This window comes from Dufourea novaeangliae, unplaced genomic scaffold (genome assembly GCF_001272555.1).
Source record: "Dufourea novaeangliae isolate 0120121106 unplaced genomic scaffold, ASM127255v1 scaffold89, whole genome shotgun sequence".
In the NCBI taxonomy this organism is placed as follows: domain Eukaryota; kingdom Metazoa; phylum Arthropoda; class Insecta; order Hymenoptera; family Halictidae; genus Dufourea; species Dufourea novaeangliae.
Window position 1 is genome coordinate 4,120,480 of NW_015373988.1, and position 26,519 is coordinate 4,146,998.

Consider the following 26,519-nt stretch of genomic DNA (forward strand, 5'->3'; position numbering starts at 1 on the left):
ATATAATTTCTGCGATTAGGATTTATTATTTAATGGTTTTTCTGGTATAGTAATCTTAGTCGAGAGTAGAAAACATTAATACTTAGAACTTAGAAAAAACGCTTTTCACGCACAACACATGATTTCATTATGAAATAAATACACATGATCATTAGAATACCAACATAATCACACTAAAAAATAAAGTACAATAGGAAACGATAAATCACTTTTCTATGCTAAGAGAGCAATATTTTTTAGAGTATATATTACGAACTTTGTATATGAAGAACACAGTCATGTGGTAATTGTTAGTAACACGAAGGTTACTATTATGTATACACAGTTAGCATTGGAATAATAAAGCAGATCCAAGTTGTACAAAGTTTGACTTGTATTTAAGTCTTTAACACTGTAAGTCAAAACTCTCATTCCTCAGTAGCAGACATAAATAACTTTTGTACAATGTACGTGATTTTAGCTAAAAATAGAATATTTTATAAATTATTAAATTGGAAACAATGCGTAATTAAAACTAACTATTACATTAGTATATTAAATTTAGTCATGGAAAGGTATTACATACAATTAGTTTTTTGAAACCACACTGGTTTGCTTTTCCATTCGATACCAAAAAAGAAAGCTGGAATACCAGACAAAGTGATCAGAGTACCTACGCCAACTTCGTATGGCCTTTCATAACAAGGAACAATCACTAAAAACGCACATATAGCCACAAATGTGATAGGAATCCATAAAGGCATCTGTAAAGTACATGAGTTGAGACATATATTTCTGAGCTTATACCTACTATTTATTAAGTGGTGTACCTTAATTGGTCGTTTCATGTTAGGTTGCTTGTAACGAAGCCATAGAACACCCGCTACCGATAACATAATGAAAAATGACTCAACTATACTGCAGTACGTGATTAATACAAAAATATCACTTGTGCACAACATTATTAAAGATAAAATGCACTGAAAATAAAGGAGGACTTGTTTCAATTCAATGATATTCATTCAGAAATTTATACCATATAATCAGGTGTACAATATGTCTGGTTTAAGTGTATACACACTATAATTTCTCTAACTATTGAAAATGCGAAAAAATGTTTCATATGAAAGTTGTTTAATTTCATGGAGTAAACTTAATAGAATATTTGCATTTTTTTTTTAATTGTTATTTACAGAGATTTTAATAACAATGCAATGTTTTAAAATGGAATAATTGCATATTTAAAAGTTTTGTTTAAATAATAATTTTATAACACGTAGGGGTCTCAGTGGGACTTATTTAGAGGGTTAATACCGTGGCAATAGTACAAATATTTCGTTTCATTAAAAAAATTATATTGTTATTAAAATCTCTGTAAATAACAATTAAGAAATGCAAATACTTTATTAAGTTTACTCCATAAAATCAAACAACTTTCATATGAAACATTTTTTCATATTTTCAATAGTTAAAGAAATCGTAGCATGTATACAACTTAAGCTGGATGTATTGTATGTGCACTTTGTATACTTACTAGAAAGATTAAGGCAGGCGTAGGTGTAAGCCTTGAAACATTAATATGGCCTAACATTGAAGGAAGATGACCATTTCTAGCACCAACAAAACATAATCGTGACGATGTCATAATGTGAACACTCAATCCTCCAAATGCAGATACAGCTACCATTACGGGTATTATCCATGCCATTGCCCCAAGCAGCTGGTCTCCGAAAGTCTAACAAAAATATATTTATTAATTTTTTTTTATTATTTACATACGAAAGATAAAATAAATTCACTAACCACAGCTATTGCATGAGAAGCAATCATAGCAGTTGGTGTTAAAACTGATAAATATGCTACATTTGCCAATACATATATGAAAGTAACTAAAGGTAGTGATATGTAGATAGCTCGTGGTAAATTTCTGCGAAATTAAATATTTGTTGAATATTTAAAAATACACTGGTTAACACAGTATATTCATTTGCATTACATACACGTAAGGGTCTTTTAATTCTTCCGTCATAAAGTTCAAGTAATTCCATCCAGAATATGAAAATATACCGGAATAGAAGGCCACTGCAATTTTACCAGGTTTCGTAATAGTATTTTCAAAGGAATTTTCAAAGTTTTCAGTATGACCTATAAATGTATATCATTTTTTAAAACGATCTCCATAAATGATTAAACGTTCTAGGATACTACTCTCCACATTGTTATTAATGTTGTTTCCACTTGTGAAAATATTGCTTACCTACTAGTACCCAAATTAGTCCAGCAATAATTATAATTAGTAGTGCTCCAACTTTAGTAAACATGAATACATTTTGCATTTTAGATGTTTCTTTAACATCATAACAATTTGCAAATGTTAGTAAACCTGTTAAAGAAATTAAATTATGTAACAAGTTTACACATAACACTTGAGAAAAGTATTGCGGAATAAAATGTGTTACTGAATGAAACAAAACATTGTTCTTAACTGATTTGATGTAACATTTTACTTCTAATAAAGATATCTTACAAATAGTGACTGCTGCTATTAATCGTACACCATCATCTGGAATAGCACAATTTGGAAAGAATGGTTGTAAAACATATTGTGCAAAAGTTAATGCCATAATAGCATTGGTAGTTGGTCTGCAAATAAGTAATATCATAATGACTTTAATAGTAGCATTGAATTCTGCTTACTTGCAGCTATATACATTGTTTTAATTCTTTTTTGTTTTTTGAAAGAATTTAACTTACACAACAATTAAATTAGCAGCCCATAAGTACAAGAAAGAAGGTAATGAGCCAAAAGATTCATAGATATAAACATAATCACCACCACTACGGGGTATACAAGTGCCCAATTCAGCATAGCATAATGCCCCGATCATAGAAAGTAACCCACATAAAACCCAAATAATCAAAGATACTCCAATACTTCCTACTTCTGTAATTACACCTTTCGGAGAAATAAATATACCTAAACAAGCAAAATAATTTTATTGTTATAGCCATTTCTAGCGTATAGTACAAAGTTAGTAATTGCACATGAACATTAAGAGCGTAATATAGTTATTATGCCTTATATATTTCATTCTGTTAATCTAAATGCTAAAATTAAAGCTTCTAAAGAACGTTTACCTGAGCCACATATAATTCCTAAAATAATTGCTACACCTTCCAGAAGACCAAGTTGCTTTTTCATTTGTACTTTTCCAACATTGCGTGTTTGTTCTTGACTTTGTGAATCATTATCTGAATTGATTAATTGATCCTTTTTAGGCAATTCATCAAATATTTGGGTAACCATTTTATCTATACAAAATAAACAGTAAGCATATCATTTTAATTATAATGTATATTATACCTTATATGTATTAGATTATGAATAATTTTGAATGAAAATTTACATGTTCATAAAACATGTTTAATACTGTTGCACAAGGAAATAATACAGTGAAATGATTAGATGTATGTATATACATATATATGTATACATAATATATTATTTAGATTATTTAATTGATTATTACAACAAATTTTTGAAAGACTATATTCACATACCTTATGGAAGGCAAATTTTCAAGTGAAATTATAATACTGACTGTTCCTTTTCTTTTAGTCTAAGAGGTAGATTCATAAATTAACATAAATACAAAAATATTCACGTAAAAGTATTATCTATGAACGTCGATTGTTTGAATTCTTTCTTGAATGTAGGACATTATCTAAAAATAAAATTTACTTCTTAATGTTAACTAATAGTTTTTTCCGGCATGTGCAATAAACATAGACTTCACTGAAATGTACTTACACACAATTTCGTAAAAATGGAAACAAATTAAATAATTTACTTTCTTCTTCACCTACAAAATTCTATTCAAAAAACTTCTGCTTGAACAAAGAATAAATTTAGGTTATACATGTGAGAAACACACGTGCGTGAGACGATTTCAGAGCCAGTTTGCAATTGTAGACGAAGAAGTTTGAATTATTTAACTTTAGAATATTCAGAACTAAGTAGAGACATATAATAAATAGAAATTTATTTTTGTTAAAGAATTTATACAGGAAGGATGTTTCAAATAAATAAAAAGTTCTATTTCTATTTTTTTTCGAGTATAAGAAAGTAATAACGATTAATATTGCTATTATAAACACGCTAATATTATTATGTAAATTTACTTGAGATACATTATTTTTTCATTGTTAATACAACAATTTAACAGTGACAACGAACGCATGTATAATTTCAAATATCGGACTAACAGTATATTTTTATTCTATATTATTACATATAAGTGAGTAATAAGTATCAAAAACGTAATCGAAACACAGATTTTTATTACACCATAAACATCACATAAAAGATATTTCGTTACATTGACATTTGTAATAATTATGGATGTTGCGGGGAAATCAATATTATTGACATTATGGAACATTTTGAAAAAGTTTTAATGTTCCATTTATATCATTGTCCTGTGAAAATGTTCGTACTCCCAGCAGCATTCATGTTCCAATCAAAGAATTTACAGAATAAGGAAAAGGAATCTAAAGTAATTTTCAGTAGTTCCATACATCTTTATCTCGAATAATTTTCTAAAACATTCAAAGTACTAGACATTTTTACACTTTGAATCTCATATCGATTTCTAAAATAATCCTAGTTCGATGTAATATAGAACGTGGTTTTATGAGATAGATTCGAAGTTCGCAGCCATTAGCTCGATATTGTCTTCAGTTTACAGTACTTTACCGATGACAATACCGATTGCCCAGGCCTCACCACGAGGAGGTTGCTGCGAGTGGAGGCCCAAGGCAAGTAGATGGAATCACAAGTTCTACATCTACCCACCTTTCACAATAAACCTTATAAATTACTTAAATCTTAACTATATAATACTACCGATACTAAAATCCCTCGGCGGATGACTTCTTTCTTGAGCCTAAACCTATAAAAAACTAAGTTCCCTCGTCGGTTGTCTTCGTTCTTCAGCTTAGAACTAATATTATCTTAATATTCTAATTAATACGAATTAATGCTAGTAATACGAAATAACAAATTTAACGCAATGTAGTCGCTAATACTCAAACGAAAGAGATAGACGGAATGGAAAAAGTTCCATCGATCATTTCGTTTACGCACCTAATATACCAAGCCAAAAATTAATTCTACGATGAACCACGTTAAACTACAGTATGAACAAGTATCGCGATCAAAGTGTTGCCAGAACCTGGTTTAAGAAAATAGGAAAGACGGGCGCAACCTCGCAAACCCGAATCCATCTCTCACTTTCCAGGCCCTTTGGGCTGGTCACCTACGTACCAGACCCGAGCACAGGTCATGACCAAGTATGGTAGTGCAAGCGAGATCCCCTGTAAAACAGAGTCCTTTTACGGAGCAGACTCCCGTCTACTCCGTAGGCGGGTACGTTGTACCCAGGCGCGCACGAGCCTTTACTCCAAATCCTACTTACCAGGCAAAGACTAAACACGTCCGATATCTGGCTTCTCAATAGAAACCAGAGGGATCGGCAAACAGTCTTAGTGCACAGGCCCACTGCCCGTACCATAATAGGTACAGACCCACTGCCCATACCCCAAGTCTGTGTAGAGAAATCAACGAGCAAAATGAATTAATAATAACTTGGTATGCACAATGGCTGATCACAATTTAAGTCTATTAATAGATAGACTAAAATTAATAATAAACGATGTGATGATGAATATGAATATAACAATGAATATCGAATTATGATTTAAGTTTAACTTACAGTAACTTAACGCAGTGGTAGACGCACGCTTTGAAGATGTAGACGTTGATCGATGTCTTCTTTCGATGGAATAACTGTTTGGAAAAATATTTTTCATTATACAATACACATAGAATACATAATATGCACAGTAAATAAATCACAGTAAATAAGAAAATAAATATCGAAGCCAATGGTTCTCGAACATCTGTAACATACAAGGAATTAGTAACAAGAGAGGGGACACAACAATATGCACAGTATATAGATTAGTAACATGCACAGTAAATAAATAAATAATATGCACAGTAAATAAATCACATTAAATGAATCACAGTACATAAGAAGATAAATATCGAAGCCAATGGTTCTCGAACATCTGTAACATATAAGGGATTAGTAACAAGAGAGGGGACACAACAATATGCACAGTAAATAAATTGATGGTTGTCGAATGCCTGCAACAAACAATGGGTTAGTAACAAGAGAAAGGACGAGTATGAGACACGCGACCACCCTCCGCGACGGTTCACGAGAAAGTGAGGAAGCAAGCACAGTCCTGCACGGGATGGTACGACCTTGGTACACGGCGTACACGGCTAAGTCAATAAACTGGGTGACGCAACTCACTAGCGCGTTGGATCGACGGAGAGCACCGATACTCGGCACGCTCTACCGTACTCTCTCGCTCGCACACCTCCCTCCCATAGACCACCGAAATTCCTCGGCACCCGTCAACACCGACGGAGAGCACCGATACCGCGGCTCGCTCTACCGCTCTCGCTCGCACGCCGTGACGTCACCCGATTCCCGGAAGCTGCGAGATGGCTCTTACGGTAAGGCATTCAAAAAAATTTGGCTTACAAATTGTAAGCCACCGACCAAAAGGTAGATTCGATAGACTATTTATGAAGCTACATCTATTCTGAATTTATCTGTTACAAATATACAAATTTAAGGCAAGATATAAAAACGAATAAAACAAGAACATGTAAAAAGTAACATTAATAAAATGTCCATTAACGATGCATTTAGAATAAATTGTTTTGTAGTCGGATATTTTTATTCCCGTGAAATCATATAAATATATGCAATATGAATGGAATATATAACACTTCATTTGTGCCAATGATATTCAGAATTCATGCTTTATCGGTAACGTCGGGTATTGACACTAAAATGGTAAGGGGCTTCTGACGCCCTCGAGGCATGGGACAGAAAATTACATACATACATTGCATGTAGGTTTATTTTTATATCTCGTCTGTACTAATATTCCGCGCCAACTATTCTTCAGTAGTGTAGAGGGCTAAATTTCCAGGAATATTGCATTATGTGCGGTGAGGGCGCGGATGATTGTAACCAATATTCCTGTAAATTTAGCCCTCTAGAGCCCCAAAAACAACATGGAACTATAATAAACGAGCTTCTACTGTATTGTTAAAACCACATTATCTGAGGGACCTAAAGCGGTAATGTTACAAGTACACATAAATGTTCAGTGAACAAAAAAGATGGCGTGTTTATCAACCTCTGTGACAAGTGAATGAATGGATTTTCGTCGAACATAGTCGTGGAAGGTTATGTCCTGTATAATTACATAAATGTAAAACAAAATTTCTGATATTGCGATTACAGTAAGAAAGATACAAAGAATCGCGAAACGCGTAGTCTTAAATTTCTTTGCGGAAATTCGTAACTAGAAGTCAATAGGACAAAGATCATCATGTATAAAGAACGATAAAGCTATTGTCTTGACATCTGATCACCTGTTCCTAGAAAAAGTTGGGTTAATAAATAGGAAAAATAATGGGAAAATGCACAGCTCGTTCATTCTACGGGCTCGCCACCTTCGCTTTTCTTCTTTATTTTGCGAAAGTTTCAAGTACTTCACCGCCTCAGCAGACTATCATAGATGTTATGAAGAGTGACCCCAAATTACACAACGTTCCAATATCTTTATACAACAACAACATTACAAGTGTCTGCGCTAATCAAACATATCCAAAAGGAAATGACATAATGGATTATGAAGACAAGAATATATATTTGTGTCTCGCTTTTTATGACACATTGTATAAAGTCTTTGCTACTAGTCAAGTGAATAAGTCGCTTCAGGATAAGTTTAGTGATAAAGAGGCATTTTATTCATATATTGAGGAATTTTTCCCTACGAAGGAAGATGTTAATGGTACTGTTTTCTGTGACAAAATAAAAGGTCTTACATTTTCAAGTGAGAAATTAAAACCAATATTGTCTACCATAGATCATTTAAATAATTTGATTACATGCTATCGTTTATGTTTCAACATGAGAAAGAAATTTAATCCATTCTGTGGAATATTAGCTTGGAGTAAAAGTATTGATGATGATAACGCCAAGAAGATTGATATAGTCCATAAGACAAAAGATGCTGTAGAAAAAGAAAAGACACTTAATAAATCAAATTTGGTAACGAGCAGTACAGAGTTAAAAAGTTCATCAAAAGCAAAGCTGGTTCCTACAACCAAGTCAAATAATGTTCATAAAATTGGAACAACAGAGAATAATAACAGGGAGAATGAAAACGTTTTAGAACCTAAAGTACCTGATATTCAGAAACTTAAACCGGAAAATACACACATAGCAGCAGTACCTAATACATTAGACAAGCCACTGGGATCGTCTAGTGTTAAGATTAAATCTTCTACCATAAACAATTTAAATGCTGTGAGTGGTAATGAGAAGAATAATGTAAATGATGCTACTGACCCTAAATTGGATCAGCAAAATACGGGTATTAAACCAGATCATCCTAAGAAGTCACAGGAAGAACTTAAAAAACTTGATGAGAATATTGCCGATAATGATGTTCTTGAAAATGGGAAAGCTATAAATGGTGAAGTCAAAACAGATACAATATCAAAAAACACTCAAAGTCATGACAATTCTGCTAATCAGGAAGACTGGAGCCATTTGGAGGATGGTAATAAGTTACAATTATTTTGAATTCTTTCCTTTTACATATAATATAAACTCTATATACATAAATTGCTTTGTTTTTAGATCCAAATGATGGTCCTGAACCACCCACTGATACAGGTATTGTATTATGCAATATAACCAAATCTTTATTATATGAATTTCTGTTATTGTATATTCTATTATTTAAAAATTCTGGAAACTCTACTGATTAACATAAAAGTGTCACTGCACTTATTTCCATATAAAGCTGATGTTAAACCAAATATGTAATATTGGAAAAGGAAGCGAAATTGAAGGATGCTATTTGGAAGGTTATATGTACATATATTACAAGTATCTTAATTAAATCTTCTATTATTTAAAATACAGAGTGATTAGTGTTAAAGAAGTGAGTGCTCTATTGCTTAAAAATGTTTGAATCTAACATTTATGTCTTTCTATTAGTTTCGGTAATAGAGATTCCAGTGTTTTCTGAAACATGTTTACTTTAATCTTTGCCAACATCACATTTCTTTCTGTAACATTTTCTCACAATAGATGATCAAAACCAAAATATGCCAGAACCGTCAGAACAAAGGGATATCATACCGCCTTATCACAGCCTGAGATCTGACGAAGAATCCCACTTTTTTACATATTTTACTATAGTTTCCTTGATCTCCATAGCCGCATACATTGGTTACTACAATAAGCAAAAGGTAAGTGAACATTTTTTAAACGAGCAAGATTGTTGATATGCATCGCTGATATGCATTGCTGATAATTATGTATGTTGATATTTCAGATATTAGCTATTGTATTGGAAGGTCGAAGATCACGAAACAGCCGTAGTAGACGGCGTCCTAGTACAGCCAATTATCGTAAACTAGATTGTACATTAGAAGAAGCAGTTACGTCACAGTGTAATGCAAATGTTACCCATGTCATATATTAATACATGTAATCTATTTGATATTTCAAAATAATTGTATAATAGCACCCCATGTGCAACATATTTTGTATTCAAGTATATTTCCATCAGTATATGAGTTTATTTTTAACAAATTAATTATTTTTTTTTTGTATTCCAGTAATTGTTTACTATCTTAGAATCTATTATCGGTAAATAATATAATAATATGTGATTATATTGTATATTAGTACGATATGATGTTTTACTATTTTTCAATTTCTTATCAGATTTAATTATTTCAGAATGAATTTCTGATAGCAACAATTCCATTGTTTTAGTTAGTTTTTCATTGACGTATTACTTGGAAATTTATCAGTACACTGTCTATCATCTTGTCAAATGCCTTGTTGTATAGACATATTTCTTCTTTGCTAAAAGGTGGTGTTAAAGTTGATTTCAGCTAGTTAATAGTATCATATAATATTTATTTTTTCACGATATTATCACAAGAATAAAAATATAGCTAGAAAAACTTAAAAATTCATTGTTTCCTGTACTTAATTAGTACCACATTCTTCATATTTTATCAGTAAAAGTGAGGTTTTACTTTATGAATCACTATTCACGTGCATGTGTATTATGTTCATTTTTTTCGTCACTTCAAATCATGCACAAAAAAATCCTGTTTCTTAAATTCCCCAACGAAAAGAATGCGCGTGTACATAAACATAGCTTTAGAGTAAAGTAATGTTGATAAGCTTTACATTATCATTTTTACTAAATAGATACATAACAGCCTTGGGTAACATTCCTATAATGTATTATTACTGTTTCTTAAGTTTTTGTTGCAAAATGATTAAAAATTCGATTTCGGAGAACGTGTTTGTGGTATTGATAAAGTACATAAATGTGAAACAAGCTATGTAGTCTACTATTGCGGGCAGTTCCTTGGGTGAAGTGTACATTAATGTAGTAAGTAGTTACAGCTGTAATCTTGGTTTCTTTTTTTGTTGCATTTCAGACTGAAATTTCCGTATGACAACTGTTATTCAAAATTTAATTCATGTAACATTGACATCGATGTTAAGTGTAAGCAGATATCCATTTGTGTATTCTAGATTTAAGTGATAACTTCAGTGCACAATGAATCAGATATTCGTACGCGTGTGTATGTATTTATATTAAAATCCTGATTCAATTTAGTTATAACAGGTCTGTTCGAAATTGTACCGAATTAATTTATCAGATGAAAATGCCGTCCACTTGTACACGGTTATGCCATAAAAATGTTGAAAGTTCTGGCAAAAAATATTTAATAAATTTCATATAACAAAATGTCTGTGTTTCATTTCTATACACGACTGTTATGCACGATAAAACATTTTTCATTCCTTCTTCTTTTAATAAATTCATTATTTAATCGAAGTCAATGCATTATATTGAGACTTGAAATATGTATTCATGTAGGCTGTTTCAGAATTATGTGTATTAAGTAAATAATATAATTTACACAAAAGAATAGATATGTCCTCATAAATATTTTAAATATACCTGTAAATCAAAGTGATTCAGAGTAGGAGTGGTTTTTTGTGATCAGCTGAAAGTGACTCTATTTCTCTTCAATATAACGACTATAGAGTGATAATTGTAAAGTAATTCAAGCTAGAACATTATGGAAATATTTTAATAGATTAGTTTCAATTATATTTTCATACTAAATGTTGAAAAAGTAATATTTTTAATGGATTATTACCGATGTGTTTTTATTAAAATCTTATATGGTTTATAAATTCCGTTTGTACAGTGCACTTTCAAACTATAATTGTGTAACATCCTATATACAAATAAATAAGTTTGTAATGTGTAATTTCATTCGATCTTATTTAGCACAGTAACACGCATCTTTGGTTTGTTGTAATATCCAATTTAAATGCGGGCCCACTCTGGTGAAAATCGAAACTGCAGAAATGTTGCTGCATTTGTTTACGTCCGAAATTATGCCTGTTAAAAAAATATAAATCACCTTGTAAATAAAAAATTGTTTCACTTTAAAATAAATTAAATTTAGTATGTGATACTTTATAAATTTTCAAAAACTACTTCTGAAGTTGCGTAGTTATATAGGTACTGGCGAATGGACAATGTAAGAACAAATTCGTTATATAAAGAAAAAAATGCACAATTTCATCGGACAGTCATTTTACACGAAACATGATTATGAAGTAATATGTACGATGATATACATACCAACAAGATCATAAACGCCCGCATATGAACGATACTGCACAGAGGAACCTACGTCGTTCTGAAAAATATATTTGCATTTTATGTAAATCTAATATTATACGCAGAATGTCTATAAGTAAATAATACGTCAATGAAAATACGTGTCTTCTGAAAATTATGATTAGAAACTTCTAAATCTTTTAAGTGTTACTGATAATTTTCTAAAATGTTAAATTACAAATATATCAATAATAAATTAATATACCTCACACACGATAGAAGTTCCGCCTAAAACACCGGCACAGCCGGAGTCATTGTGAAAATTCATAGGATTTAGACCGGATTTGATGCATTCGTTGTAACCCAAAATCGGAAGTCCTAATTTTCGCGGTCGACAAGTCTGATTGCTGTCCCTTTCTTCCGTTTTGCTCACCGTCCATCCAACCAATGTACCGACTTGTCCGAGGTAAGTCGAACCTGATAGTTAAAAATGTAACTGAATAAACCGTGGCGTTTAAGAATTTCTTCAGATAACACATTAAATGTTCATATAGTAATTATCTCTACAATTGATTCACATGTTTTGAATTTTCCATCTTTAATATTCTGTCAGCCATTTTCAGGGAACATTCATGAACTTTAATGTTTCTCAAGCTATCTAGGGTACGAAACATTTAGTTTATAACTATGGTTAAATCAAGTTTAAAGGTTTAAACTAAAAATTAAACGAAAAATTCGTTGAAGATTTTTCTTTATAAATGTACGTCAAATAGCTGCAAACATAAAATTAAGGGTTATAATTTCTAGTTATACAGAAGAATTCTTGAAAATTTATGCATGTTATCGCATGATTAACAAATACTTCTTTTCATATGGAATTTAACTTCAAGTTAGTTGTGTTCTATATCACTTGCAAGCAATTGATAGAGACAGAACGTTCAAAACAGTAATTGTGTATTACGTTATCTGAACCGAATTGAATAATACCTGGATTCGGCAGACAGATTGGCGATATTCTTCTCTCGAATTTAATTGGTTGACTTAATTTTATCAACGCCAAATCGTGAGCGCGGGAACCCGGATTGTATTCCGGATATAGGAATACAGATTCCACACTGATCGTCGCCGATGATACGTCCAAACTGCATTTGTCGTATTCCCCAAGCGATACTTTTACTTCTGGCGCGGTTACACTATTAAAATATATACATATATTCATTAAACTAAAATCATAAGAAACATTCGATCATTTCCAAGTGTTCATCGTTAAGTAAGTTTTCTGCGGTAACAATATTCGTTCAACTTTAAAAAAAAAAAAACCCATCGTGCTCTTTTTTAATCCGTAAAAAAGTGTCAATAATATTCCGTTTAATAAATTCTATTTTTAAGGCTTGTATTCTGTTTGATTGAATCAGCGAATTTTTACATTTGAAGTAAAGTCAAACAAAGAATTTAGGAGCGAAAGAGCCTATGGTCGAGTGTGAAAATGATTCAGAAAGTTCTTTTTCATTTTCAACGTGATCATTCTCTGAACCAGAACGGAATACGAACCTAACGAGTTGACTAGCTGCGGTTAGAACGTAACGATCGTTGATCAATACACCGCTGAATGACAACTGTGATTTCACGTGAACGTTCGCCAACCACGGAAACTCGTGCGCCATTGTGTATTCCCCGCCGAGGAGTCGCGTCTCGCCGGATCGATTTGGACGTCCGCACACTACGAAATTAATGCATCGAAAAACAAAACTTGACAAAGCTGAAATCGTTTCAACACACACGAATAATCAAACAGAAACGTTTGCGACCATCGAATGATTGCTTACCGCAGTTGCCGCAAGCTTTGAACCTGCCGAGCAGAAAGTCCAAGACGCCTCGTGTTTCTCTTGTTCCATCATCCCGAATATTCTGGTTAAAACAAGGAATAACATGAAAGAAATGATACGTACAGTGAATTCTAAAAGAAAGTCTAGATTAAACGATATATTATATACTTTATCACTCAAATCTGTCTGTTTAACCCTTTAACGCTCAGACCCTTAAATTGTTATTTGAAAATTGTTAGAGTCACGTGCCTGGGTTTACAGTGCATTCGGTTTTTTTTTAAGGGATTGGGGTATGGCTGGAAATTATCAATCAAGGATATTTGAAATGTGTCTCAGCCGTGCGCAATCTTAAAGGCAATCGACGCGTCGTGGGTCTACGCGATGGCTTTAGGGGCTTTCAAGTTAACATTCGGTTTGACATTTATTTCAGTACTTGAAATAAATTTAATAACAAGGGAGGGCATAGAAGTGTCCCCCTCCAGTTTTGATGAAACTTTGTATGTCTGTTAAGCAGTCAAAAATAACGGATACGTATTTTTTTTTATCGGCTGAGACGCGACTTTAAGGGATGAAACCACCCATCGAAGTTTCGACCCGAAGTTATACTATCTTGAAAATCAGTGGAGATACATGAAAACTTCTAATGGACGTGGTTTGCGGTTTTTTTATGTAGAATAATATTGTGCTAAGAAATTGTCCAAACTATAATTTGTTTATAACAAAAAAATTTCGGAACGGAACTTCGAGGGGTGATTTCACCCCTTAAAGTCGCGTCTCAGCCGATAAAAAAAAATACGTATCCCTTACTTTTGACTGCTTAACAGACATACGAAGTTTCATCAGAATCGGAGGGAGACATTTCCGTGTCTTTCCTTGTAAGTGGTTGGAGACTTTTCTTCTACGTCACTTTTTCCCCTAGCGGAAGCCGAGTTTGCTCGCGAGGGTACGTTAGGGAAACCGCCCTGGATTGCCATTAGCCTTGTCATATTCCCACCCGAAGTCTTGGAATGTAGAATGTGTGGTTGGAGGGATCGTTCGGGGCCTGCTCGGTTTTGACTTTGTCAAAGATTGGGAAAAAGAAAGCATTGAAAAAGCAATTTAGAAAGTCAAATAGTGTGCGCGAGTTTGATTGAGCCGTTCTTCACCGTATAGAGAATTTGTTGTTTTGAATTGTTTTTGTTAAATAAACGTTGTTATTTAGTTATCAAATAAACGTTTACTTATTTGCCACATATTGAGCTCCACAAATTGTGTGGGAGTTTAACATAAATTATGAGACTATTAATTAAGTATTAAACAAACCGATTATATTTTTGCTTTCTTCGTTTTTTATTTATTTTTATAAGGCATACTTGAATGACTCAACTGAAAACGTGAAGATCAACGTTACATCGGTGAAACTATGGATCCTTGCTGATAAATGTTAAATATTAACTGATGACAGAATTTGACGCACTTTTAAAATGAGTATACCACCGGTACAACACTGAGTGTTAAAGGGTTAACAAGCAAATCTCTATCTTCTTTCTATAAGAAACTTTTTGCCGTATACCTTCAAATTAAACTAAGTTCAGTTACTGTCTAAAGTAGCCTATTGAATTGTAATATTCAGAATACCACCGAGTATTTCACTGTTTTCCCCCAAACTGAATATTTCAAGAAAGTCAAAAATGTATTCGTCAGTTTTCATTTGTTTTCAGTGGCGGAAAAAATTTAAATTATACCGTTCTCTTATTAAAAAGCAAGTCTATTGTTGTCTTCACGCAGAAACAGTTTCGTCTGGCTATCGCTGTATGTTTCGCGTGAAATTGATACAGAGGACAGCGATGAATGTCGATGCAACAAACGAAGAAAAGGGTGAGGCTTACCGTAGAGATGAGGTGGTCGCAGCGAACCGATCCAGATATCAGCAGAACGCAGCAAAGGAGATACTTAACGAAGTCCACCAGCTTCATGGCTTTTCTCTCGGCTGTTGAAACGGTACTGGTCTCGGTTAAACAACTGGTTTGTATAGCGGGACTGTTCTAGCCCGCATCCGACAGACCTCAAGGCTTCTTCTTGGCTGTTCAGCGATTCCCACTAACAAGTTCCGATCTTCGTCTCGAGGACGCCGAATCGAGAATGTTTTCGGCCAGGTTCCGTTTCTCTTTTATCTTTTTTTTTTCATTTGAATTTCAAGTAACAAGGAGGACCGGTTCAACGGTACTGTTAGGCGATTCTAGGTATGTATATCAATGGATATGTTACCTGTATTGGGTTAGTAGGAGACGTTCGTGACGTCTTTACCTGTTGACCAGGGTAGCTTCTGTTAGACCATGTACATTTTTAATTTTTTAATTTCATGCATCAACGTGTAACAACGTTTACTTTTATTCCAACATTTGTATGAATTAGATCGTATCCATGTTTATCCGAGAAGAAATCGCGTCAGACCACTTTTATCAACTTTGAATTGGGCCTACTTAGACGGTCATGATCGAAGAACCACTCGGTTAACAGGTTAAGGATTTGACTGTGGCCTACAGTTTCTAATTTGCATTTTACTTTTATTTTTCACTTCTCTTCGCAACTTGTCCCCGTTTTTCGAACAATTCAGTAAAACGGTTGGAAAGCTGTAAATAGTCTAACGTAGTGTATGTTATAAAAGTTTTTATTGTCTATTTATCTAAAGAAATATTTCGATCTTCAGAGCATACAATATCTTACTTCATGTTGAGCAAATTACATAATTTAACGCGTGTGCCTGGTGTTTCGTAGGTGTTCGTAGTAAGCTAATAATATTGTTTCATCTACCGGAAGAATTAAGTAATATCAACAATAAGGTACACGAATAAATTGAGTATTTTCGAAGTATGTCGCTAGTCGTATTAGCTAGAAATAAGTAACGAGGTTTCGATATTTGCGAACAAGTTTCAATTACAATGAATCACAACCAAATATTAGTCGAAAGTGTCATTTAACGATTTTAACAAAAACTCGTAAAAATGAGACAGTCTCGATTTAATATAGAAACTTTCGGAAATTATAAAGGTCTCGAAAAATGTAGAATTCACTCGGAATCGAAACATGAGCCTTTGAATAATATTCGAAATGACACAGATATTACTATTGAATCGTTTGTCATAAGAATGAGTTTTTAAATAATTTTCCTCCGATGTTGGTGACTGACGTCTTCAATGTTTCAACAGAATTGCAATGCCTGTTCTACATACATCTGTAGACTTCAATTTTGTTCACAGAAACATCCCTCTCGTGAATTGTACACGATCCAGTCTATATACCGCGTGACTCTCGTGTAAACCCCAGGATATCCTGGCCGAGCACATCCATTACCCCAGGACACTACACCTATAAGCTCGTATTTCTTGTCCTCGCGTTCAGCTATTAGAGGTCCTCCGCTGTCTCCCTGAAATTCAGGAGAGACATTGAAACACAAGAACTTTTCTTCTTCAGCTTTTTGCAAGTGGAATCGTCAACATAACATTGTTCAACATTCGAACAATCACAAATGAGACCTGTACCTCACCTTACATCAGCATTTTTCATGAAACATTTTATATATTAACTAAACTAAATTATCAGTTTGTCGCTAAATACACAACAAATTCAATATAAATAAGAAATCAAAAGACTCTTCTTTTTATATTATCTATCATTTTTTTTTATTCTCACATACTTATTGCAAATCGGGGGTGGTCAGGTGGGTGGTGTAACCAGGCAGGCAGTGATTTTACGTGAAAACATAAGTCGGAAATAGATCAAAATTCTTTTATTTGAGATTTTATTTCTAAGAAAATTGACTTTGAAAATCTACTACATACTTTTCCAAATCAAATTCTCTCTTTTGCAATTGACTCATTTGCACTCCAAATTCAACCTCTTTACAATTGAAATGCACCCTTTTGCAAACTGAATTCACCTTTTTGCATATCAAATTCAACATTTTGTAAATCAAATTCCCCCTTTCGTAGATGAAATTCACCAATTTACAAATCAATGTCTATTTCACCTTATATTTGGATTTGATTACAATTATTGCTTAAGTGACCGCGATTACCTTATTTTACCCCACCCTTAAAAAGGGGATATATGTAAATATGTCCGAAATGGAGCCATTCGAGGGTTAACCAAAGAAGAAAAATGAAACAAGGTTACTTGACAGGAATCCTTCTTTCCCTCTGGATACCCTGCGCACATCATGTTATCGGAGATCATACGGGGGCTGTAGCTGGTGTTGCGGCAATCCTGAAGGCTCATAACCGGTACCTCGACTTCCTGCAAGAGGCACGAAGGCTTCCCGTCCTCGTGCAAGGTACCCCAGCCCGAAGCGATTGCCCTGGTGCCGATGTACAGGTTATCTGCAATTTAACGAGGCCCGTATATACGTGTAAATGACCGGGGAACGGGCTACAAACGAAAACGGAAAAATACAAATTGTTTGTCGCGCGCTCACGCAGTCGGCAAGTCAACAGTGGGTCGACACAATACTAATATCGGACATTGGAATGAAAATATAAGTTTATACACAATTCGACTACATTGACAAGGAACTATTATCATTGTACAATTATATTCCACAGTATTTTTCCATTTTGTGGCACTGCTTATGCCATGGCACTCAATAATAAATATCTCGGTAAAATTCCTGGTCGTTTATATACGGATTTACATTTTTTTTTTCATTTTATTCGTAAAGGATATTCCTTTAAACATAATTTTTTGCAAAAATAACTTCACGTTATAAGACAGAAATATTTTTAATATTTAAAATAGAAATATTTTTAATACTTTTGTTTTGCAAATTTGACACCAGGTTCAGAGATTTATTCATTTCGTCCCATTGAGGGTTGGTTTGATCCACTTTTGCACCGGGAACGCATCGCGTTAACATGTGACAGCCGAATTACGCAGTTTTCCTAGCGATTCCCGGTTATCGAGTCTCCGATTCGAGCGTAGAGCAAACCGTAGTCCCCGATTTATGTGAAAAATGAAATAAAAAAAACAATCTTCCGTTATCGCGCGGTTGCGACTCGGCGAAGGTACCCGTATGCCGACTAATTTATGTGTCCGGCGATGGTGTAATCGATCGGGGTAATGGATCACACGGGTCAATTCACGACGGATTTGTTTTGATTGTTTGGAGGGACGCGTGGTACGCGGGCTTCTCTACGTTGTATGTTTTAACGATCAAGGTGATGCCCGTCAAAACAGCTCCGTTTAGAAACGATATACTGTTGGGAGATTTGAAAATATTATTGGAGTACCGACGTTCAACATGCCAGTGAAAGCACTAACTTTCTCATTTTTATTATAATTCTTCCAAAATTGGATATTGTAGTTTGTAGATGATTAGTTTAAGTATGATTAGAAGTAATAAATAAATTTGTTTCTCACTCAGCTTTCGTTTTGTTTGTTTTTTTTTTGCTTAGGCGTTCGTAGTTACCCCACTCTCCACTAAAAAAGCACTTTTACTTGCTTTTAAGTATGCATATGTGCAGGGCCGGCTCTAGGGTAGTTGGCGCCCTGCTGCGATGTTCTTTTATAGCGCCCCCCCTATATTATTTTAAAGACAATAGTAGCTAATTTTCGGGAAATAAAAATAATAAAAATATACATATTAAATTTGGTTGACATTTAAAAATTTTTAAAACAGCATACATTTTATTTAAAATAATAATCTTGGAAGGGGGCTTATTACCGGGGCGCCTTGATGTTGTGTATCACTTGCATCGTTCCTTGGGCCGGCCCTGCATATGTGACCATTGAGGTTCGAGAAGTTATCCAGTTAACGGATTACCAATTTCCGAACAGTGCTAAACTTATTCGACAAGTCTGGAATCCATCGCTGAGCACCAATGTTCATGGACTCTGTGATTTGTCCATTAACGAAGGGAACCTATGAAGTGTATCCTGAGCTTTTCGATCAATATTAATTAATTTCACGAAAACGAGGAAGAGCTGTTCTGTAATTACTTTCAGAAATTTTTCCAGATGACCTGCCCAACTCTTCGTAAAAAAGTTGATCAAAAAAACTCGGGATACACTTTCTCGATTCCCCTTGTGAGATGGGAAATATAATAAACGTTTTACCTTTGACCGATGGCAGACATATGGGTCTGATGGTGTCGCTTAAGGGCACCCTCTCGTTAAGTCGAAGCAAAGCGATATCGTTGTCGAAATTGAGGAAGCTGAAGTCGCCCATCAATACTCGGACCACGTATCTGGTTTCGGGCCCCTTCTCGATGCACCTATCGTGCTCACCGAATGTGACCTTGATCATGAACCACATGAACCTGAAAGCAGGACTAGAAAAGCTGACCATGCTCGCCTCGAGAACAGGATTGTGATTAGCAATTTAAAATGGGATTTTAAAGAAGATGCGTTGTTGGCGCGGTTCGGTTTTATTGTCGAGCGTCACGTTTAACACTGGAACTATCGGAGCAGCCAAAACGACTGGTACATTTTTATAACGACGGTTGAAACGTTACAACAATGAAATGAATATGAATGAAGATGAAATATGAAAATGAAGGAATTAGTTAATTTAGAAGGTTTATCAGATATTATCAGTTTAAAAAAAATTTTATTATTCCCATTTAGTAAATGTTTGTTCCACTATATAAACTTATTTTATAAAAATAAAGTACCATTATATGTGTTTAAATTATATTAAAAATGGAAAGTTGATATATCGGGTTAAGGTATTTTACGAAAAACTCACAAAGTCAATATATCGGCTCTAAGGTAAAAGGGTTAAATGAACGATTTTTTGTTAGGATTAACTTACCCTTTGACACAATGGGCCGCAGTCAGGACATACCGATCGTTTATTAAAGCACCGCCACAGTAGAATTTGTTGAGGTAGGAGAGCCTCGCCATCCATGGAAATTCATTCACACGTGTCGTTTGACCGCCAACTATGCGGCTCTCCTCGTTCCGCAATCCACAGCCTAATTATTCGAATAATTCAATTCTATCAATAGTTCGATTTTATTAATCAGAAAAGTACTGTTGAGGAAATGTAATCTGCCCTTCTTAGTTGAAATGCCTTATTTAACAAATTATCGTTCTTTATGATTGTTCAAAACATTTGGACCTCGATGTGTTTTGCATTCTTGTAATTAGAGTTAGAATATTCGATGTGCTTTTTAGAGCTTTTGAAAGTGTCGAATTTATTCATTGTAACTGTTTTTCAGATGATTTTAGTAGCTTATAACGTTGTTCGAAAATTGAAAATGTTAATTAGGACAATGGAGCTAAGAAGGACAGTATTAGTAATAAGAGAAACATTATTATTGTAATGTCGGAACTTTAATACTCATATGAAATAGTACCGCGATGTTGTTGTACGGTCAGTTATTCATCCTTATGAATGAGTGTATTGTGTAACTGTAATGTGCACAAAATACAGTTATACTCACTGCAGTAACACGGTCCAGGCGCTTCCACGGCGGATGGTGGCTTATTACCAAAGATCCCGAAAAAGTTTTTCACCTTTTCAGCGAATGTGCCCGCCTATAAAAAGTCGTTTATTTAATTTCCCTTGACCTAAGATTCTCTACAATACGCACATTTCGATCTATCTTTACGAGCATCATTGTAGCACACGTGCATAATCGTTTAGATACGCAGCCATAATTATTCTGACATCAAAGTTAAATTATAACTGAACTGCGGAATTTTATGGAAATTCAGATATTTATAGATTGATATATCGAATTGAAATTAAGGTAGACATTCGTCTTCTTTATTAAAGGCGTTATTAGGCCCAAATTAAAATAAAATTTATGATAATCTATACTAAAATTTTTAATATTAAGTATTATCGTTTACAATATTCCTAAATACAAGTAAAACATAAGCGATAAATGTTGAAAAATGATGGATACAAGCAACAAAGAACCATACATCAAAACAAAAAATCCATTTTAATTAAAAACGAAATCCAATAACACACTAAGTGTATTAATTTTTTAAAGAACAAATGCTTGATCAGAAAATGAAGTCATCGCAGTTCAAGAAGCCACCAAAGAGCCTGTATTTCATTTCATCAAATTATGTGGTATTCTATTGTTCGTCTTACGAATAGAATAATCTAGTCTATAAATAGTCTCACCTGGCAGGGATCCAAGGCCATTAATAGAGCCACCGTTAATCCAAGGCACCACGAGAACCTCATTTTTTTTTTCCTGTAGATCAGGGCTAGATATCCCGGGATTTATCGGCGTGAACTTTCACGCGTCGCGTACCAAACGGCAGATTTTTATTCGATAAATAGGATTCGCCGCGCCGGGGCACTGTCAGGGACGAGTTACGGACATGTCCCTGGGTGGAAGTTACTATCGCCAGTGTCCCAAGGCGACTGAGGGCCACTCAGGTCGAAGAGGTGATTGCTATTCCAGAAGAGAAGGAGGGCACCAGCCGACTGGTCGGCGACTGGACAGTACCTGACCAGTTCACGTTCACGTTCAGGGTCGTATTACGGATGACTCTGTTCTTGACCGTCATCAGGGTCACGGTGGCATCTTGAACGATGTCCCTCCATCGCGACTATTTTGGTTTCTTTTTTCGTTGCCCCCATGGGACGTCATTCTGCTGGCGTTTGATATACAGGGTGTCTTGTTTACATTGAACATTTAAATTATTTGAACATTTAGTTAATTGAGGTAAGCTATATTATTCTTGTTAATTGTTTTATTATTTTTACATTGTTCCAATTTAAACTCGTTGCTTTTATCGAAGGTCATTTTAAGGTCATGATGCTATAGGTCGTGGAACTCGTTTTGATGTCGACTGCAAGGTCGCAATATAAAAAGCAGATGATAATGATGACTTTGAAATGACATTCAAAATGGCCTTGGAGGAAGTGTTTTTTTTTTATTATCGTCAGATGCTCGTCTTGAAATCATATGGACTGTTATTGTTAGTAATTTTTTTCTTACTTTCTGTAGCATCGACCCTGTATAATTCGATGTTGGTTAAGTTTGTTAGTAATTTTTAAAAAATGTTATGTTTGTAATTTAAGTTCGGTAATTGTTCGGGTGAAAGTATTCGGGGAAGACATTTTGGATGCATCGATGCCGTCCAACCCACTTCGACGCGCCCAAAAATCATTCTCCGGTATACATTATGCAGATTCCACGGGCGAAGTTTATGACCACCTATAACAAGTATCTTATTATATGCAGAGTTCTTGTTATACGTATATATACCTGGTGCGTCATTTGGTCCCGTTTGACCGCGAGCGTCTCACGTTAATGAGGCTCCATCCGTTCAAGATAGAAAGAGACGTTTCGTACGATACATCGATTAAGGTCTGGTTTTTCCACTTTTGGCGAAATTGCGATGCGTTTAATCGTCTTTTCGCAAGTCTATGATTCGTGAAGCAAAAGTTGTTTTCGTAATTCCATCGCGTCGTCGCGTTGTTGTCGGGAAAATTCCTCTTTTATATGAGAATTCAATCATTAACAAAATAGACGTATACGTGTATTTAATACTATTCTAAAAATTTTTAGATGTATCGACGAATAATAGCTAACAACAATAATTGAATTAATTTCAATGTATCTACCTATTGTTATGTTTGATTATAATTTGTGAAAGTTATTGGGGAATAATGATAAATATTATCATGACAACAAATTTTTATTATACATTTTATTGTGACACCTTGGAAGATAATAGACATGTATAATTATGATTTAATTGTGTCTAGAAATAAATGATACGAAAATGTAATGGAAAAGATTAAATAGGGATGGTCAAAGTAAATCGATATCCGTAGTGTTAAGAGTAATTACATAAACAGAAACAACAAAAAATATTTTTAGCATGACAAAAACAGTACACCATATTTATGTAAATAAGGAAACAACATTATTTTTTTCAAGATGAAAACGATAGAACACTCTAGTACACAGAGAATTATTGAATTTCCATAAGTTTTCAGTTCGTTGGCTGGTGATTTCAACGCGTGGTTGACAGCATACACATGAGTAATCTTTAATACATGAGTTTTTCTTCCACACATTCTCAACTTTCGACACATTTTCATATCATTTGTGTAACAAAATAAATTATATATTTGGATTTTAAATGAAATATGATCGAAATTAGTAATACTTACTGTCGACAGTCGGAATGAATAGTAAATAAGGACGACAAGCAAGTGAAATGAGTTTAAATATATTTTATAAATTCAAAATTATGTATACATACATCATTGAGCATTAGTTTAAAACACACACGATGCATCGGCGCACACATTGCCGTTCTGCTTCCAGCAGAATACAAATTTGCTTCATTAACTTAATCCCGGTTCGACACGAAACCGTTACACACTGGCAATTATGCGAACAACGTTCGGCCGCCATTCACGCAACAATAGGTGTGTCACGAGCACATGGAATTATATGATGTCCTCGAAAAGTATCAAAATTTCTGCTCACATATAAAACAATTGATACGCAAATGAAGTATAATTATTGATAAAAATGTCTAATAAATTTTTATTCCATGCCTCCGAAAACATTTTGGTGCATGCACAGATAAATATGCACGCAACATACAGCAAGGAACTGAAGTTCTTAAGTTAAGTATTGTAAAATTCATTAATATCATTACTATAGTATTATAATTTATAAAATTATGTACAAATATTAAATGATCTGTTCGATGCAATAAATTATTTATAACACTCGTGTTAATTTACATTTCTCCGTCTTAAATCGCCAATTAATGATTCATAATCTGCAGATAAGTCGTATTTAAATATAATTATTTAACTTAAATAGCAGACGAAGATATTATTGTTACAGAGTATTGTTCACGATCTGTTTGTTTTTCAGTACTTTTTTTTCATACAGGCATTGCAAATAAATACATTTTCTAAGGCGGTACGATACGTTCGTTTCCTCTAATTTCCACATATACAGCCTTCTTTCATGTTAGCATTGATCCACTTTAAGTATTTGGTCACCCTGGTATATACACCGGGGTATCCCGGTCTTCCACATCCAACGCCCCAAGAAACTATTCCTGCATTCAGAGGACACAGAAAAATTAGAAAGTTATGCTCTATATTAGATCATTCTGGAAATTCCAGCTTCTATAAACCGGAATCGACTACCTCGAGGCCTTTTTACTTGGCCAATAAACTTTAAAAACACCTAAAAATCGACATCTACACTGTTAATTCTAGTGTTAAATATAATGTATACATTAACTACATATACATTATATATTTAACTCTAGAACAAATAGCATTCAATGTATACTAAATTAAATTCCGTAAATATGTTTAATATACAATACAACATAATGTAGTATAACATAAAATGTATAACCAAGTAACAGTAAACCTAAATTCTGACAAAAGCACCATTATGATTTCAGTAATTGTAAAACAAAAAATGAAAAATCCGTTATTTTGTCGAGTTTTGCTGGTTCTAATGTTAAATAGAATCTTAGAAAGAAACATTGAATGTCTTGTTAATACTTATTATTTTTAAATTGATATTTAACTTACACAAATCTACGGAGACTAATTACTAGCAACAAGACGGTACGAGTGTCTTACCAACGATTTCAATTCTGTCGCCTTCCTGTACAAGAAGAGGACCACCGCTGTCGCCTTGACACGAATCCTGACTACCGCGACCGGCGCAAATCATGTTATCTGTAATTCGATTGGCACGATATTTCATCTTACGGCATTGCAATAAACTTAATATCGGTACTTGCACTTCCTGTACTATCCCCGCTAACATTCCTCCTTCCGACGTCCGACCCCAGCCGACCACGGTTCCTTCCTTTCCGGCGGGATCCGTGCCTGTAACCATCATCATAAATTTGTTAAAAAAAAATCGATACTTCGTTCTTATGAAAAGTGTATGTCTGTAAACGACATGTACGCAATGACGCCATTTTGATATATCATAGAGAAGGGTTAATTTTACATGTAGGTACACGATCTGTTTAAACAGTATACGAAGTAAAATTAAAATGGCATTTAAAACAGTTTGACTTCCACACTTGCAAATAGATATTGCACTGTGTTAGAAGTTCTCAAGTTTATTCAGATATTTCAAACTTCAGCTCATGAACGCACGTAGTGCTGTTAATACTTTTACTATGTATTAAAGTTAACAGGCTACCTATGCAGTTTAACATAAAAGTAATTAATCTCGTGAGACCACTGCTTCGGAACGTACGTCGAAAGTTTTTAATCATTTCGCGTAACAGAGGCTCTTTAAGAGTTAGGAGAAGCCCCGTAGAAACTGGGGCTGTCTTAATGAATCCGAAAGTCTGAAACTTCTTACAAGTTTCGGAACATTAAAATCTTCTAAGTGAAAAAAAATGAAAACTAATGAACTCTTTGATCGTATAGAAGTAAATTTTTCTTTCGTAAAGAAGGTAGTTCTGGGAAATTATTTGTAAAAAAAATTCTTGCCAATATTTTCATCGTTATTTCTCACCTGTCTGGGGCAAGCACACCGGTCTGACGGTTTTTGTGAATTTCACCGATTTTCGGAGCTTCAGCAGAGCGACATCATGGTTATACGAATTCATGTCGAAGTTCCTGTGACGAATCACGGCGCTCACCGCCCTCATTATCGATTGTCCATCCGTGTTCACGTACTGATCGTAGTCGCCGAGAACCACGCGGATCTTGGAACGTTTCAGTCTAGAAAGAACGTGAAATTTTCTACAGAAACAATTTTCTAAACGTAATTGAGAGTGTATCTTGAACCTGATTTACTATCGATTTCCTAAACAAGGAATGAAACGTTTTTTTTTCATACGATTCTCATTAAATTAACACGACGATAAAGACACCATTGAAAATAATTTAACTGAGTAATGATTCGCACCTCAATA

At 34.2% G+C, this 26,519-nt stretch overlaps 4 protein-coding genes across 4 annotated transcripts in view; 1 reads left to right on the forward strand and 3 right to left on the reverse strand.

The window, feature by feature from the left end:
- Positions 1-407: 407 nt before the first annotated feature.
- On the reverse strand, positions 408-3,638 carry LOC107187461 (Y+L amino acid transporter 2). The gene is made up of 11 exons (XM_015575566.1): positions 3,541-3,638; positions 3,118-3,291; positions 2,734-2,956; positions 2,507-2,622; positions 2,237-2,362; positions 1,980-2,124; positions 1,783-1,906; positions 1,514-1,714; positions 810-959; positions 566-743; positions 408-460 (listed from the first exon to the last, which is right to left on the reverse strand). The coding sequence occupies exons 2-11, from the start codon at positions 3,284-3,286 to the stop codon at positions 408-410; spliced, it is 1,485 nt and encodes a 494-aa protein (XP_015431052.1). The 5' UTR covers positions 3,287-3,291; positions 3,541-3,638.
- A 3,903-nt stretch (positions 3,639-7,541) lies between these two features.
- On the forward strand, positions 7,542-9,704 carry LOC107187463 (trans-Golgi network integral membrane protein 1-like). Its single transcript, XM_015575567.1, has 4 exons — positions 7,542-8,697; positions 8,778-8,813; positions 9,234-9,394; positions 9,481-9,704. Exons 1-4 carry the CDS (start codon positions 7,542-7,544, stop codon positions 9,628-9,630), a joined length of 1,503 nt encoding a protein of 500 aa, XP_015431053.1. The 3' UTR covers positions 9,631-9,704.
- A 1,763-nt stretch (positions 9,705-11,467) lies between these two features.
- Positions 11,468-21,819, reverse strand: LOC107187464 (transmembrane protease serine 9-like). The gene is made up of 13 exons (XM_015575568.1): positions 21,757-21,819; positions 21,062-21,155; positions 20,428-20,590; positions 19,731-19,945; positions 17,796-17,998; positions 16,878-17,046; positions 13,764-13,783; positions 13,641-13,722; positions 13,366-13,534; positions 12,802-13,007; positions 12,080-12,291; positions 11,836-11,893; positions 11,468-11,589 (listed from the first exon to the last, which is right to left on the reverse strand). The coding sequence occupies exons 1-13, from the start codon at positions 21,817-21,819 to the stop codon at positions 11,468-11,470; spliced, it is 1,776 nt and encodes a 591-aa protein (XP_015431054.1).
- A 2,736-nt stretch (positions 21,820-24,555) lies between these two features.
- LOC107187465 overlaps positions 24,556-26,519 on the reverse strand; it is a 39,804-nt gene continuing 37,840 nt past the window's right edge. The window contains exons 22-24 of the mRNA XM_015575569.1: positions 26,117-26,325; positions 25,219-25,470; positions 24,556-24,677 (exon numbers count right to left, since the gene is read on the reverse strand). Of these exons, the coding sequence (XP_015431055.1) occupies positions 24,556-24,677; positions 25,219-25,470; positions 26,117-26,325 (583 nt within the window). The remainder of the gene's footprint in view (positions 24,678-25,218; positions 25,471-26,116; positions 26,326-26,519) is intronic.

What these genes read in the sequence shown, in the direction of transcription:
- LOC107187461 (XM_015575566.1), bottom strand. Translation starts at nt 3,286, where the DNA reads ATGGTTACCCAAATATTTGATGAATTGCCTAAAAAGGATCAATTAATC. An exon ending in CGCCTGCCTTAATCTTTCTA is followed by an intron (nt 960 to 1,513) that starts GTAAGTATACAA and finishes CTTTATTTTCAG; the next exon opens with TGCATTTTATCTTTAATAAT. An exon ending in GTGGTTTCAAAAAACTAATT is followed by an intron (nt 461 to 565) that starts GTATGTAATACC and finishes TTCTATTTTTAG; the next exon opens with CTAAAATCACGTACATTGTA.
- LOC107187463 (XM_015575567.1), top strand. Translation starts at nt 7,542, where the DNA reads ATGGGAAAATGCACAGCTCGTTCATTCTACGGGCTCGCCACCTTCGCT. An exon ending in CTGGAGCCATTTGGAGGATG is followed by an intron (nt 8,698 to 8,777) that starts GTAATAAGTTAC and finishes CTTTGTTTTTAG; the next exon opens with ATCCAAATGATGGTCCTGAA. An exon ending in TGAACCACCCACTGATACAG is followed by an intron (nt 8,814 to 9,233) that starts GTATTGTATTAT and finishes TTCTCACAATAG; the next exon opens with ATGATCAAAACCAAAATATG.
- LOC107187464 (XM_015575568.1), bottom strand. Translation starts at nt 21,819, where the DNA reads ATGAGGTTCTCGTGGTGCCTTGGATTAACGGTGGCTCTATTAATGGCC. An exon ending in GCGGCCCATTGTGTCAAAGG is followed by an intron (nt 19,946 to 20,427) that starts GTAAGTTAATCC and finishes CAGCTTTTCTAG; the next exon opens with TCCTGCTTTCAGGTTCATGT. An exon ending in AATCTGTCTGCCGAATCCAG is followed by an intron (nt 12,292 to 12,801) that starts GTATTATTCAAT and finishes TTTAACTATCAG; the next exon opens with GTTCGACTTACCTCGGACAA.